Here is a 16,000-nt window from a genome sequence, read left to right on the forward strand (position 1 = left end):
ATGAGATGACATGCTAAATGACTGAACCATGCTTTAAAAGAAAATGTATTGCTTTCATGTTGTAATGGTCAGTCACCTTATCAATGCGAAAATCTGTTTTGATATCTCTAACATGAGCAATGCCCACTCGTGTATGAATAAACACGATAGCTTAAATACATATATGTTGTTAATCTACCAGCAATTCTTATGTGCCATGACTACTAAGCAGTTACCACAAATTTTGCAGATATGCCAATAATCATTCAAGCATGAAAGGTTTTTATTTACAGATAGAACAGTTTGTTATACCTGGAGTAAAAAACACTTTTATCCCAAATGTTGTCAATGTTCTTTCAAATTGTGTCTCGTTATTGTTCTCCTGCATCCTGCTGTGTAAACCCAGCAGCAAGATTATAACCTGAAATGTCTTTGTTTGTGTTTGGAATCAATTTTGTTTAATATAATTGTTTATTTTTTCACTGCTTGTCAAGATGCAGAAGAAAGTTGTGCCATGTCCAGGGAAAATCTCTGTGGTGTTCCGCAAGGGGCCACTTGGATACCTTCTCCAGGACTCGTCAAAAGAAGCTCGAAGGATTAAAAATGACCCCAAACTGCAGGACAAGTCTGCACCTGTGAGGGAGGATGTTGTACATCAGAATGCTCTGACTGTCATCTATCAGAGAGGAGGGGATGAGTCTGACATGAAGGAAGTGCAGGGAGAGTACATTCTGCAGTTTGGAAAGTATAAAGGGAAATCTTTCCGGTGGCTTTTGGGGAATGATGTCGGGTACACCATGTACCTGATCAAAGATCTCCAGAAGGAAGAGGCTGCAGGGACCTCTGTGGAAGAAGGGCATGGCAAGGAGAGCTTGCATTCATTTGTACAGTATGCCCTCAGCTTTACAGAGATAAAGACTCTTCTGAACTACAAGACCAGCAGAGTGAGTGTTGCTGCAGAAGCCTCTGAGGATGATCAGCTGGTTGGCTTTGGCTCACGAGCCAAGAGCACCTGGAAGGAGATTCAGGAGTCTCCTTTCTACGAGGCAGAGAGACAAAGATGGGTGGAAGAAAAGAGGAAATGGGGGAGAAACTGTTGATATTGTACATAAGATAGTTTTGTAATGTTTATTTTGTTTATATAAATAAAAACTGATTGTAAATATAAAAATGTGAATAAATTGTGTTCTGTAAAAATAGCAGCACAGCTCTCTTCTTTATAACCTCTTAGAGTTAACCTGTATGTTTATATACCTGTGTGTGCTCACCAGCAGGTAATCAGTTTTAAAAAGCTGTGAGTGCTGCCCTGAAAGCTTACATATTATTTCTAAATCACTTCATGTAATGATAACAAGCCATCCTTTCTCTAGTGGGGTCTCACAGCTTTTATCTTTATAATCTTTCTGGTTGATGTGTAATATTTGAGACATGACTGCTGTCTTTTATCTGTTTGACTATACAGCCTGTTTCAGACATGACAACCAGACAGTGTCTGAAGTTATCTTGAATACATGCAACACAGCTGGAGATAGTCCAGACACTTTCTCACTTCTGATGATAATATTTTTGGTTTAGGTATTGTTGCTTTCTGGCTTGAAGCTTATCTACAAAAGCAGTTCAATAAGGAGAGATCATGTGGAAAAACCAAACATGATTTATTGAGATACAGAAATAAATGTAACTGTTAGGCAGTTAGACTCCAATGACCCATCATAGCAGAAGAAATCTCAGCAGTGACAGGATTTTGCATAAGCCACACCCCAGAGTCAAAATGCTGGTAGTGATGAAGATGGAAGCTGGGACAGGGTTCTGAGTGACCACAGTGAGGGGGAGAAAGGAGAGGAGGCGGGCTGCATAGCTGAGGATCTGAAACGCAGAATGGCAGAAGCAGAAGAGCAACAGATTTAAAGCATGCAGAGTGGAGGCTGGCAAGAGCATGACTGGAATAAAGTAATGATGTCAGTACTGAGTTTGTGCTGGAAAATGAATAGATATAAACTAACAGCCACCAGGAAGCAGACAGATGACTTATTACAGACATGCCTTGTTTAAATTATGTATAAGCTTCATTTTCTATGTCATCAGAATGTATCTGTATTATAGTTTTAGCTTTAGTCTTTGTATTAAAAGTTGGATGTCTGCATAATTGTAGACTATATGTCTGGTATGTATCATCTCAAGACTGTGATGATACAGTTTAGTCTGAGTTATGTACTTTGTGACAGTATAGGTACGTAATGCAGAAATATTGCTCCACAGGCCATAACACTATATAATATAAATACAATGATAATGAAATAAAAATTAAAAGCAAAGTGAAAAATAAATGTTATCCACAATAAGTAAATTGAAAATGGTGTTTAACTTTTGATAATGTAACACAACCTTTGTCCCAACCAGGACTCGAACCCGCGCTCAGACCGTTCAGTGTAAAAAAAACCCATTTTTTTTTCCAATGCCCGAAAAGCTGCGATTTGATTGGCTGTATTCATTCTCTATGGGAGTCCTAAACCACTACGGATGCAATATATTTTTGTCCACTATGGTCTTGTGGCGCTGTTATATAAATGTATAGTGATGACTCTCCCCGTTTGTCACGCGGGACATCGGGGTTCGAATCCCCGACGAGGACGCATCACTCCTTGACCTTCAGGAAATGCCTTTAGCTACATGTGAAAGGAGTTTTTGTGATATGTGCCTTGCTGGTAGTAACAGTGTGTTGAGGAGTCATTTCACCCCTTGTCCCATACCATTCAAGATTAGCCGAAGTTAATACTATCATCAACACTATGAGAACCTCTTTCTCCCTCACTCCCATGGACTTCATCCATATCTCATAATCTCAATTCCTTTTTTTCCCATGAAAGCTAGTTTGCTGAGTGAGCAGTAAAAGCACTCCCAGCAGAAAAAAAAAACAAGCCATGTCTTTGTTTTACTGTAAAAAAAAAAAAAAGAAAGAAAAAAAAAAGTCCTGAATGGTTGCTTAAAGGTCATTACAAATCCTGTGTGGTTCATGTAGTTTTTCCATTTCAGTTCCTTTTCTCTCATTTGTTTGACAGACTTGGACTCTAGTTGCGCTCCAAGTTTAATTTGACATCGTGTTTACACAAAGAAACCTTGGTCTTCTATGAATCAGAAATACTCCACTTATCATTACAGAAAAAACGTTCATAAAATGAAAATAGTACATATAACACGTAAGTGTATATAGTCATGTCATGTTAAGATTTGTATTTGTTTCCAGTTTCCCACATTGTTTTTGTCCACCCCACCCTAATTATTTCCACCTTACTAAGTACACCTTTAGTGCTTCCATAGCAATTAAGAGAGCAAATGAGAGGTTCAAGTTAAAAATTTAACTCTTTAGGGCTTTCATTTGTACTTTGTGATTGTTTCATAACTATTTAAATATATTTTCCGAGTTTAACCTTAGATTTCGTATTTCATATTGCTCCTTTTTAAAGCAGCAAAAAATGTTCATAAAAGCCCCATTCTTGCACATAAGTATGATTGGTTTGTATATAATTACGGCTAAGGTCTCCTTCCTTTACATAACAGAATTTAAAGCGATATTCTGTTGTTTATGCCCGTTCAAGGAAAATAAATAATTTGCCTAATAATTCTATAATAATAAATAATTCTGCATGCTGAATTCGCTTTTATTTTGAAAAGCCGTGACACGGCGGAAGTAAACAGTAATCACGTTACAACCCGGAAGAAATGCCTTTTCTCTGGTTAACATTTGAATAGATGAGAATGACCAATTTAGCTTTTGGAGAAACGGTTAAACGCGATGCTGCTCCTGTTGTGCAGCCTCTCATAGTCGTTTTTGTGTCCTAATCTCTTGGCCTGGAGGTGGAGGCGGTCGACTACGAGCAGCAACGCCCCGATGAGAGCAGGCAGCCCGTCAGAAGGAGAAAAATATCCTCGGTGTGTTTGCCAGGCGGTTCAGGGAGGCTGTTTCCCCGCAGTGTGTCGTTAGCTCACCGTGCGGCTGTGCGACTGGTTCTTCAGACGGAGAGGAAACATGGCTGAGCTGCATGTTGTGGAACCTACCGGTGCTGGCACCATAGAGCAGCCCGAGCACCGCGACATCCGGGGCTCGGTGCGCCTGGCGTCGCCCACCCTCATTGTTCCGCCGCGGAGCAGCCAGCTCAGCCCGGGTGGGGTGTCAGGCTGCAGCGGCGGCGGCGGAAGGTCGGTGTTTGGGTTCCCGGTGAAGAGCAATCCCAGCTCCCCGTCCGAGCCAGTGGACAAGCCGGGCTCCCGCTGGGTCCGGCTTAACGTCGGTGGTACCTACTTCATTACCACCAAACAGACGCTGTGCAGGGACCCCAAATCTTTCCTGTTCCGCCTGTGTCAGGAAGACCCGGACCTGGACTCTGACAAGGTGAGTGGGACGCCAGAAAAACACAAATACATACAACACAGGTTCACACAGCAAAGGGACGCAAAGAACACAAAAACCGTGAACACTAAACTGTAAAAGCACAAATTAAAAAGTGAAAAATCAATTTCCACAGTAGTACCCATCTGCCCTGTACAAAATGTTTATAGACTACTGCAGGTAAAAGCACAAGGACGATACGCTTCAGTTTTAAAAATTTGAATTTTCTAAATTAGTCCCACATTTGTGAGAAAAAATGACACGAAAAATGGCAAATTTTACATTAACGAACTTCAACGTTAAAGAAAAAAAATATGGAAATTTAATAGAAATAAACAAAAAAAAAACATGGAACTTGCTCCTCTGTTAACATGGAACTTGCTCCTTGGAACCTGTTAATTCTTGCAGGACGAGACAGGAGCATATCTAATCGACAGAGACCCCACGTACTTTGGCCCTATCCTGAATTACCTTCGGCATGGAAAACTGATTATGGATAAGAATCTGGCAGAAGAAGGTAAAAAGAAAAAGCATAATGCAGAGCTGTCAGTGAGCAGCATCTCAGACACCAAATAACACATTCATTCGATTTGTGTTTCAGGCGTTCTGGAGGAAGCCGAGTTCTACAACATTGCTTCCCTGGTGAGGCTGGTGAAAGAGAGGATACGGGACAACGAGAACCGGACATCTCAGGTAAACAAAACTAAACCAAAATAAGTCTTAGTGGCTGACTTTCTTCCAGTGCAAATATAACCCAGCTAGCTTGTAAAGTGTTCAAACAAAATGTGTGCCTGCCTGCAGATTGTTGATGCTTTTTCAGTAATGCTCTGCGTGCCTTTGCTGTGTCCCTCAGGGCCCTGTGAAGCATGTGTATCGAGTACTACAGTGCCAAGAGGAGGAACTCACGCAGATGGTCTCAACTATGTCGGACGGTTGGAAGTTTGAGCAGGTGCAGAAAACGCAGCTTTTAAAATATATGTCATCTTTTAGTTCACGCTTTAGTTGATTCGACGCTGCAGTTTTAAGCTCCGCTTGCCCTGAGATGTATGCCAGCACATTGTCAGGTATTTATTTCCACACAGGAAAGACTGGGGCACAAAATGTTTTAATCATGAGCAGGAATGGATACTAAAAGTACTTCATTTGGTCTTGACCTGAATCTGTATGCAGTCGGACTCTGTCACCTTGTAGTTTCCTCTATATTAGTAATCATGTATTATCAATATGAACCTGTATCAATTTTTTGATCTTCAAAAGATAAAAAAAAAAAAAAAAAAAAAAGATCTTTGAACCTTATAATGAAAGTAAGTATGAATTAAACCCCTGACATTAGTAATAGCTGTAAATAATTCTAGTCATTGCCACATGTGACTACTCCACAAAGGTCTGATTATGACTATTTGGTACTTTTAACTTTAATAGAAAATGCCACATTTATTGCATTTATTAAATTTAAAGAGCTAAAATAACACAACTCATTTGCCTTTTTTAAATTACCAACAAACATGACAGAACTAGTAGCACTTTTAGGCCTACTGTGAAGCAGTTGCTATAAAGCTCTGCAGGAAACTTTGAGCTCTATCCATGTTTGTGAAAAATAACCTGAAGGCCTCAGTCACACTCGTCTAGAGACCGATTGGCAAACCCTTGGCATCCTCCAGTTGCTAGGGGCAAATGTTTAATCTTCAACCACCCTCAAGCACCGGCATGTCACAGTTGGTGCTCAACAAAGCCAATGTGGTCACCATAAACAAAGCATAAGCCAGCGGCTTTGGCTGTGAAGGCACACCTGCTTGTCCACAGACTGCTGATTTATTTTGTTTTTGAGTTTCCCCAGTGATTTTAACGTCTTTGGAAACCGTAGCCAGGGTAAGTTAAATAAATAAAAAGTTAAAATTCCAAAATGATATCCATCAAGTCTTTTGTCAAAGCGAGAGTGAGTCACAGGAGTTGAGTTGCAGGGTGGCAATCCTTGCTGTAGGGCAAAGAAAGAGGTCATGAACAGACTACAGAAATGCAGTGATATATGTGCTGAAATATCGCCGTAAGTCTATATTGGCAAATAAAATGTCATTTATTAATTGTATCTAATCCCTTTTTTCAGGCTGAGTATTCAAAATAGGAAAACTTAAAATCATTCATTCAGTTGTTTTTTTGTTTTGTTTTTTTATATAATGAATATTTCTTTGTTTGATTAGGGGTTGTTGTTTTTTTTTTATGTTGTTGTTGTTTTTCTGACATTTTCAACAGTTTCTCTAAAACGACAACAACCAAAAGTAAATAGCATGGTAGAACTAAATTAAATGGAAAAAACACAAGTTATTGACTGAAAAGGTGCAGAGTGTGAAACGTCTTGGAAAATGTAGGCTCTGTTCTAACTCGGATCTTTTGTTTCTTTGCCCATCTCCGCCCTCAGCTTATAAGCATCGGCTCCTCATATAACTATGGCAATGAGGACCAGGCTGAATTTCTATGTGTAGTTTCCCGGGAACTCAACAACTCCACTAATGGCATCGTCATTGAGCCCACCGAGAAGGCCAAGGTAAGTCGACATTTCATACCGTTGTTCAGGCTGTCTGAACATCTCCTGCAAACTGCAGCAAAGGACCATGTTTGTGTATTAAAACCCAGTTTATAAGCCACAGAAGCTACAGGATCCATGTGTAGGAACCAAAGCTGCACTTGAATCGTCCAAAACACTAAATCCTACTTCCTTTTGCCCATAAGTTTCCCTTGACTCGATAGAAAATGTCACAAGGTCACTAAAAGATCTGAAGAGGTTTTAATGAGCTCAGAGAGAAGCTAACTGCTCTGACGCTAGACTCCTTAATAATGTGGCCAGATGTTGTTGATGTGAGTCTGCTGTGTTAAAACCACAGTGCCCCAAAGATGGGCAAAAAATGAGCGCATCGTGGATACGTCACCCCATGAAATGTTTCATATAAAAGAGGATCACTGGTGGAAAATTATTACTTCATTATCTAGTTTGTAATCTTAAAGAACAGGGAGTGAAACAGCTTATTAAGTGGAATTAAATGCATCCCACAATAAGTTTGTGTTTTTAAATGGATGTTAACGACCGGCAGTGCAGTAAAGCTGTATGCAAGACACTTAATGCGAGATACAGCCTACACAGGTGTCTGGATGTGCTGTTGATTCTTTTCTCTCCGGCATGCTGCCAGCATCCAGCATGCCAACAACCTGGGCTCGGGCAACATCAGTCAGTCTCAGCACGGTGACCTGATGGTTTAGGGTCCATACTTGAATTTCAAATTTAATTCCGATACCCTGGAAAATGATCCATAATCGATGCTATTTTCAATACCAGGGCAAGATTCTTAGCCCATCCTGTGGTAACAGAACTAAGAACTAACAGTTTACATACAACGTCCACACTGCTCCACCTTGGTCTGTAGCGCTTTACATCCACAGTTTTCTCTTCAGGCCTGAAACCATCCTTGACTAAACCCAGAGACAAAAGCTACTCACAGTGTTGTCTAAGAGATTAAAGTTATGTGCTGGGAACTTAATTTAAAACATCCATTCTAGACATGTTTCGTGACATAAAACTTGAATAGTTTATTTTCACTTCCTGCTGAAGAGACGCGCCAGTATAACTTCTGCCTTTATTTTAGGTTCAGTGTGTAAAATCTCATAATTTTCAGTTTGGTCAACTGAATTGTGTAATCCTCCCCCTCTCAATTCAAGTGCTTAACCCGAACTACAGTAGATACAACATGGGTAATAAAGGTAGCACTGAAGCACCTTCCTTAGTGTTTGTAGAATTTAATTATACTTCCATTTTACTTGACTCAGTGAGGAACCTTCCTAATGAAAATATTTGACTGTTGGACCATAAACCAGTCCATGCTGGATAAGACTGGGTAGAGTGGACCTTACCATCTCATGTGGCTTCTGCTCATTTGGGTGTTTTTCACAAGCAGCCTCTCTGAAAGTCAAAATGCATCTGTATGAAAAATGCATTTTCTGAAGTTTGAGACCTTCAGTTGGTGGAAAGTTCATGTTATACTTTTACCGTAGCTCAGTTTATTGTGCTGTATTAAATACTTAATGTGGAAGCTTACGCTACAACAAATACAGGAGCTAAATATAACCGCATGGATGAGCTCAGCTAGAAATAGTCTGTGCGCTGGCAGCCAGGATGCCACAAAAGTCAAGAACCTTCTGAACTTTACTGACCCGCTGCTGTTGTGTTCAAATCATTTGGTATCGCTTATCTTCGTAGTTCTTACCTGCTTAACAGTGAGTTAACAAGATCTGCAAGATTATTTTCATGTATCCGATCATATCCATGAAATCAGTGCAAAGACTCGGATTTCATTCATTCCTCTTGTGTCTTTTTTATGGAACTGAGTTGGTTTACCAGATGTTATTTATCAATGAAAGCATGTTTTCTCAACTATAAAGCATTATCGACCAAGTATTCATTATAAACTTTTTTTTATAACATGCACTCTTGCAAATGACCAGCAGGGGGCCACTCCTGTAGTCTACGTTGTATACAAGTCTTTCGGGAAAGATTTCTACTTCTCACTTGATCCACTAACTTTCCAAGTAATCTAATGCTGTTAATCATTAGTTTCATATTTTATTAAATCCAACATGCTGCTTGTTTTGAAAATTAGTTCCTGTTTTAGAGAAAAATAGGTGCTAAAGCAGGGTATGATTCACATTTACAAATCTGTATCAGGATACTGGCGTGCTGCATCCTCAGTTTCACATCCATAATTATGGTGTCCAGGCTTTTCCCTCAGCGAATAACAATTTAAATAATTTCCTATGCTCTGGCTGAAAAAGGGAAGCTAATGCTAAAAAGAAACTCAGATTGCTTTGACTAATTGTTTGTTTTGGACAGATTTTAGCTGGACGAAAACCCCAAGCAGTGATTCTGCATCTGCATTCATTATGAAAAAGTATGCAAGGAATGAAATTTTGTTACAACTGGCTCAACAGAGGATTAAATTATTTTAAAAATATGTTAAATATATCAGTAAAAATACTATAGTGTACTGGATAAAGCGATGGCATAGAGAGTGGAAAGTTGTAAAAAGTGGAGTACAGCACACTGACTGCTGAAATATTTACTGGATTACAACATTTCAGTCTGTCTGACCCTCTCTTTGTTCTCCTAAATGTCTCAGCAAATGTGACACATAGTTTCTGAAGGGAAAAAGCAAAGATTTGAGAATGCTGTCTGTGCAGGAACCTGAACACCACTGCTTTTTATATCAGTTTAATCAGTCTACTAAATTACTTTTATCCTGTGACTTCATCTGGAAAAAGGGTTTGCTAACACTGCCTTTTTATTGCAAAAAACCCTCAAAATTCAAAGTGTTGTTTTTTTTCTTGCTTTTTCTTAAACGTCTTGTTTAAATGTTTGAAAGTGGTCTTTTTCCTGTCTGCCTTTCGCAGATCCTTCAGGAGCGAGGCTCGCGGATGTGAAGAGATCCTGAGCTTAACAACAGTTTATCAGCAACAACCACGTTGTTGTCGAACATTTTCTTCACTTTTCATAAACCCCCTTCCACCTTTTACTATCATCATCATGATCATCCGCCCCTTCCCTTCTCCTCTGGTGTGCCTTTCCACAGCGGGCGCTGTTGGCGTCCCCCACAATCCTTCAGTGCTGCAACGTGACCCTGGCTTGTCGTCTCGTCTCTCCTTCTTCACTTTGGAAGAGAGACGACAGGTTCAGGGCTTTTCCTCGTTGCAGCTTTTTGTTGGACAGTGTGACAGGAGCGCAGGCTACGACGCTGATATTAGCCTCTTGTTGTTCTCAGTTGGACGGACAGAGCTACCAGAAATCATCGTCTCCATCTCCACCTCGATTCTGGATCTCCATCATCGTTATCAGACGGGATATTTCCTCTTGTCTTACACATCTGGCTCTGTTGATTTAGCAGAAACCTCCTCAGGACTCTCAAAGGACATAAAGGATTGAAAACACTCCACTTACTGACCGAGAGAGCATCGACTCCTCTGCAGGTGGAGCCCGAGACGGAGCAGTCGCAGGCGGATGATGCACGGACCGATCACTCATTATGAGCTAACCTGGAGCGGCATCTTTTCCGCGAACCAAGAAGTCTCCAGTGGCTCCTTTTGATCTGTAAGAAAAGAACATACATGACTAAAAAACGGACTTACCTACACTAGTGTACAATTTGTCAAGGCATGTGAGGAATCTATATAAATCTATATAGGCTACATGATGAAATTATATGAAAAATTGAATGCAAATGGTGTAATTATTGATTTCTGTATCATAGTTGTGATATATTTACATATTCTGGTGGTTGAGTCTATTTAAACAATGGAGAAAATATCAGTTTTCCCACCCGTTAACACGGGTGTGAATTTGTGTATGCAGTGCCTCTCTGCTTTCTGTTCATCCTGAAATATCACCAGTTTTTCAGCTGCACGTTTTCTGTAGTGTTCCTCAAAGAAAAAAAGAAGATAACACCGGTAAGTTTTCTCTTAAATATCCAACTTTAAACTATTGCATATCTTAAAATTGTAATTAGGGATAAGGAAAACTACTGTCATTGTCATTTGTCCAAGTAAAGCGTGGCGGAGGTTGGACTGTGGCCAGACTGTATGCTGCCTCAAAACCCTGAAGCACCCCTCTCCTCTCGGGCCTCGTGCTATTCTCTTTGCCAATATTCGCTCACTTTGCAGCTGCCTCTTGTTGCCACACCAAAATGACTGTGTTGTCTTACACTCTGCAGCACTTGTAGCAACCGTGGCGCAAGCTAAACTGTACCGCTCACCGCTTAAAGCCCTGAGATACCTGAGTTTTATACGCTGTGTAAACAACGCTGCCAGCCGGGAAGTGAGTTCAGTTTTCATGAGCTCGAGAGCGAAGCCTTAGTAGTTTGGCTAAAGTGTGTTGTTCTTGTGCTTAACATTATGTTGATATGTCATTGTGCTGTTTTTGACGCTTTCAAAAACACTGCAACAACATAGAAATCTTCTGTACACAGGCCAGGATGTGAGCTTGATTTATACTTCCACACTGTAACAGCTGCTTGGTGGTGAATAATGGAGTATATTACTTTTGCGAACGTAATGCATATAATGGGGTTATGGGGGTTACAGGGCTAATCTAGGAGCAAGTAACCTGCCTGAATAATTCAGTGTCAGTTGTCTGCTTTTTTTTTTTTTTTTTTTAGTAAACTATTAGTGGCATAGAAAGAAACCACACTAGCTGTGTATGCTAACAACAGCTTAGCAAAATTGTAATGCAGAAGTATAAGTCAAGCCTTAATCTGTGCACATGTGCAAGTGAAGTGGCTCGTACTAAAGCGAAAACGGTGATTTGTCAGTTGACAGAAAATAAACGGGGATCTGTTTTGGCCATTTTAGCTCTAGAGTTTTATTCTTGAGCTTTGCATCAGTCACATTTCAGACTAATCCTTATTTGTCCTACATTTGGGCCTCGGTTCAGCCGCTTAGCTCATCCTTGAACTGAAACAAGCTCCTTTAGCTCCCGGATCCTGGACTCTAGTCTGATTGGCTGCCCCTCGTAAAGACAAACTGAACTTTTGGCTCCCTGGGATTACTTGTACATAAGCTCACCTCATTTCATGAAACTTTAACTCAGCTTGATGATAGAACCCACTACTGTAGCACAGTAGGTCCCCTTTAATCTGCCACAATTGGATATCAAGTCACTTATCAAGCAGAAAGGACAACTGATCTTTCAGTTTTCTGCTTTTTCTTTTTCATATTTATGTAAATTGAATATAGTTTGGTTTGGAACTGGATCGGTGCTTCCCTAATTTGTAGTTTATCACATAATGAAAATTTTAAAACATTTCTGGAGTCCAGATGGTTCAAAATGGGTTCATGGGCCTTATCAAAATTGGGTAATTAGTCACATTTATTTTAAAAAGAAAAATCCAATAAAATAGCAAAATACCTTTTTGTACTTCTTAGTCACACATCTCACTTCTTACATTTTGGCTTCAGATGGCCCACCTCTCACCTTTGAGCCTATTTTCAATCATTTTTACTCAAATAATCAGTAACTGTTCAGCCAGTATTCATTCATTTGCTTATGAGCAAGAAAATCAATTTTACTAACAGGTGATGAAGAAACGCACCTAATTCTCACACTGAAAAGCGATATTCTATTTCTGCTCCATCAGTGACTCACATTTGTTAATTAATTATTATATTTTATTTATTCTGTCAGTGACTAATCATTTCACCATCTGGGGTAAATGCAGCTCGTTCATGTGAGCAACTTGATGCAAAGTTTGAGCCATATTTGCACATATCAGAAGGAAAACTGAGAATCACGTTGTTCACATTTTAATCAAAGCTGAGGAGCGCTCTGTCATTATCGCAGACACCTATTACTGGCATTGACCCCTCTGGTAATCCATCCTTTGTATAAAGAATTTATTTGATGCAATTATGTTGTACCAAGCATGGGGAAAAATAATGCATTTTATTGGGGAAAAATGGTACCTTACCTGCTGTTGTTACGCTCCCTGACCATGTTCGGTCAGGATTCGGAGCTCAAACTTTGATGTGACTTCCTCTTTGTTGTTGAGGGTTTTTTTTATATATATATTCTTCACCTATTGAGTGTGTTGTGCTGTTTTCTTCAACAGACCAGAGTCATGAGCAGACTTGCTAAAAATACTGCTAAAAATGCCCAAACATGTCATTCAGAAGCACTTTTGTTTCCTCCCTTGTGGTTTTCTTGGCCCATTCAAAGCACCTTGGGTGTTGATTCCCTTCGTTTTTGTCCAGTGTTGTGCCTTTGACCTGTGTTGTGCACAGTTGTACTCCCCTCTTATCATAATGTGCCTCTCATACCTTAAAAAAGCCAGGAGGCATGTATCTGAGGTATCATGTATACTGTGGTCTTTTTATCCTGGTTTTTATCGTTGGTGTTTCCGTAAGAAGCTAACCAAACGGAAACACTACCCTTGGCGTTATTTTATTATATGTAAATTTTACAAATTGCTGCTTTCTTTGTGCCATTGCGTTCCAGCTCAATCCAACCACAATCCCTCGCACTCCTGGAGGTTTGACATTTCTGTTGTGGTGGTTTGTTGGCATTGTTGGTGGAGTGGACGACAGGAAGTCCAGTCCAAGCTGGTTTCCCTTTTTTAATTTTTGCTCGTATCTTAGTAAAACTCCAAAAATGCACTTGGCAATTAATTTGATGTCAAACTTATTGTATTGTGGCAGCTTCTTTTCTCCTTGACCTGCATGCTGAAGCTACCTACAATGGCCCCACTTTTAAGTGTGTGTAACCAATATTTAAAGCACTTAATGTACCCTCGTGAACCCCGGTTTGGTCTCACCATGGTTGCAGAGTTTGGCGGTTCCCAACTTGAGTCTTTTTTTTTTTTTTTTTTTTTAACTTTCTTTCAGTGTTGCTTTTAGCCCAAGAGCTTAGGAGTATCAGTCAGTTTATAGACTGGAAATGTTGGTATTTAAAATGACAAAAGAGGTGATTACATGGCAAACGTTCAAGTACAGAAGCCTGAAAAAAAGCATCATCGCAGATATTTTGCTGGTGTCGTTAGCTTCCCATTAATACAACAAAATTTTATCTTTTAATTCATTTAAATTTTTAATTCAGCTAAGTTAAAATATAAAAATATTGTAAATAGAACTAAATATATCACAGACTGGTAGGGTGGGAGTTTGGGCTAGCTACTGCTATAAAGGAAAAAGATACACGGGATTTATGAAACAAGAAGAAACATTTTTAATGATAAAACTGCCAATTTAAAGTTTGTTTAGTAGATATTAGCATTTTAAAGCCAAAATTAGAATTCTAATTATTCAGTGTAATGGGTTTAACACATTTTTATTTAAAAAAACACACAATCAGAAGATGCTTTTGGAAATATCAATTTTACTGGTAACTGCCACCTCTGTGTTAAGCTAATTAGCTTTTAAGTTCTTGTTAGCATCAAGCTAGCCACACTTTCTTCATGTAGTAACTAGCAAAGCTTTAGATTAATTTTTCCCCCTGAATTTAAATATAATTTAGCTGAAAATAAACAAAACCACCCGATCATCATGAAACAGAATGTTATACAATAATTTATTTTTTAAATTGTCCTGCTCTACAATAATAATGTCAGCGTTTTGTTTAGCCACTGTGAGAGTGTTAGCGTGTTGATGTTAACTCTTTGTTTTATTTCTTGAGGAATTAAATAAACTGTTCAGAGAAGCTAAAATGTTTTTAAAAAGTAGAAATATGCAACCAAAAAAGTTGGGAACCTCTGACCGAGCTAAACTTGGCAGTGTGTTTATCTCAATATTTTCTTCAAACCATATTTTCTTTAAACAGAGAAACAACTTTTGACCTGTTTTTGTTTTTTGTTGGGTTTTTTTTTGGGGGGGGGGGGGGGGTGTTTGTTTGTTTTTTTTACGTTCACCTGTGCTAGTTACTCAACAAATAACATGCAATGTTAACAAATCTGCAAAAAATTACTCGTGAAAACATGAGAGCATGCATTGTACTAGAGATATCGTGTACTGGATTTTGTCTGACCTCTGTGTTAGTGCAAACTAAATGTGATGCATGGTGGTGGGAAGCAGAGGGGCGGCATGGCTCTGTGGTTTGTAGGTGTAGATTTTTTAAGTGGAACAGTTGGTCTACAAGTCGACGTATTCTCCTACTCACAACTTCTGTTTCTTTGTCGTTTTTGTATCTTTGTCACGTCAATTGATCTTAAAAGTAGAAACAAGAGCTAGCTTTAATCACATATTACCCTACTGATGATATTGCAGACGTTTCCACCCCCATAACCTTGGTTTATATAGCATTTATGTGACCTGCAGGTCAACACAAAACTAAAAAAAAAGTTTTTTTTAATTGATTGATCATTTTGCCAGTTAACCTGTAAACACCTGCATGCGTTTGTGGACATGCACACTTGTACACTCATTTAGACGTATTGATAATGTCACCTATTAACTTACTTTGTGTTCATTTATCAACAGTATTGATGTCAAATGTGAATATTGTCAACTGAGACTGTGGAGAAACGTCTGGAAGCCGACAAAACATTTTGTCTGATTGTTTGTTTCACTTTTATTTATTTTATATTTTCTGAATTTTGTCTACCATGTAACAATTTTAACAAAAACCCAGTCTGGTTTTTATTCATAAAATGTGTCTGTGTTTTAAATTGTGGCTCACTGACTATTTGTTGGTTCCTTTGAGTGTGGATTTAAAAAAAATAAACAAAGTGAAGTTCATAACAAAATATATGTTTTGGAAATGTCTGTTTGCAGCCAAATTTGAATGTTAGAGACAAAGCTTTAAGACCTACCAAAATATTAAAACCATCTGACTAGCATCATCTAGGCCTTTGTGCCTTTAAAAACAGTTTAATCAGTCTGGGTATGGATGTGGAACCACGGTCAGTGGTCCCGTGGTGGTGAGTTTCCATCACACTCTAACAACAGTCCTTTGATATGTGGAGTCTGCATGTTGAAGCCTCGGGCTTAGATTTTCACTCATCACTGCCATATATAGCACAAAAGATGGATGAAGCCAACACAGAAGTGCCTTAAACCTGCATTCTATTTAATGACCAGCAGGGACCCTTATAGTTGCAGGAAAACTGCCCTCAG

The 16,000-nt window shown here is 39.2% G+C and overlaps 1 protein-coding gene across 1 annotated transcript; it reads left to right on the forward strand.

Annotated features, from left to right (window-relative positions):
* The first annotated feature begins 3,642 nt into the window (after positions 1–3,642).
* kctd2 (potassium channel tetramerization domain containing 2) lies at positions 3,643–15,630 on the forward strand. Its single transcript, XM_040014282.1, has 6 exons — positions 3,643–4,369; positions 4,775–4,883; positions 4,968–5,059; positions 5,220–5,315; positions 6,783–6,908; positions 9,800–15,630. The coding sequence occupies exons 1-6, from the start codon at positions 4,007–4,009 to the stop codon at positions 9,827–9,829; spliced, it is 816 nt and encodes a 271-aa protein (XP_039870216.1). The 5' UTR covers positions 3,643–4,006; the 3' UTR covers positions 9,830–15,630.
* Positions 15,631–16,000: the final 370 nt, after the last annotated feature.

The sequence above is a fragment of the Simochromis diagramma genome, unplaced genomic scaffold (genome assembly GCF_900408965.1).
Source record: "Simochromis diagramma unplaced genomic scaffold, fSimDia1.1 OVJJ01000669.1, whole genome shotgun sequence".
Taxonomy (NCBI): domain Eukaryota; kingdom Metazoa; phylum Chordata; class Actinopteri; order Cichliformes; family Cichlidae; genus Simochromis; species Simochromis diagramma.

Coding starts and splice junctions, on each gene's coding strand:
- kctd2 (XM_040014282.1), top strand. CDS start 4,007: ATGGCTGAGCTGCATGTTGTGGAACCTACCGGTGCTGGCACCATAGAG. Junction 4,884..4,967: donor TAAGAATCTGGCAGAAGAAG/GTAAAAAGAAAA, acceptor TTTGTGTTTCAG/GCGTTCTGGAGGAAGCCGAG. Junction 5,060..5,219: donor ACGAGAACCGGACATCTCAG/GTAAACAAAACT, acceptor TGTGTCCCTCAG/GGCCCTGTGAAGCATGTGTA.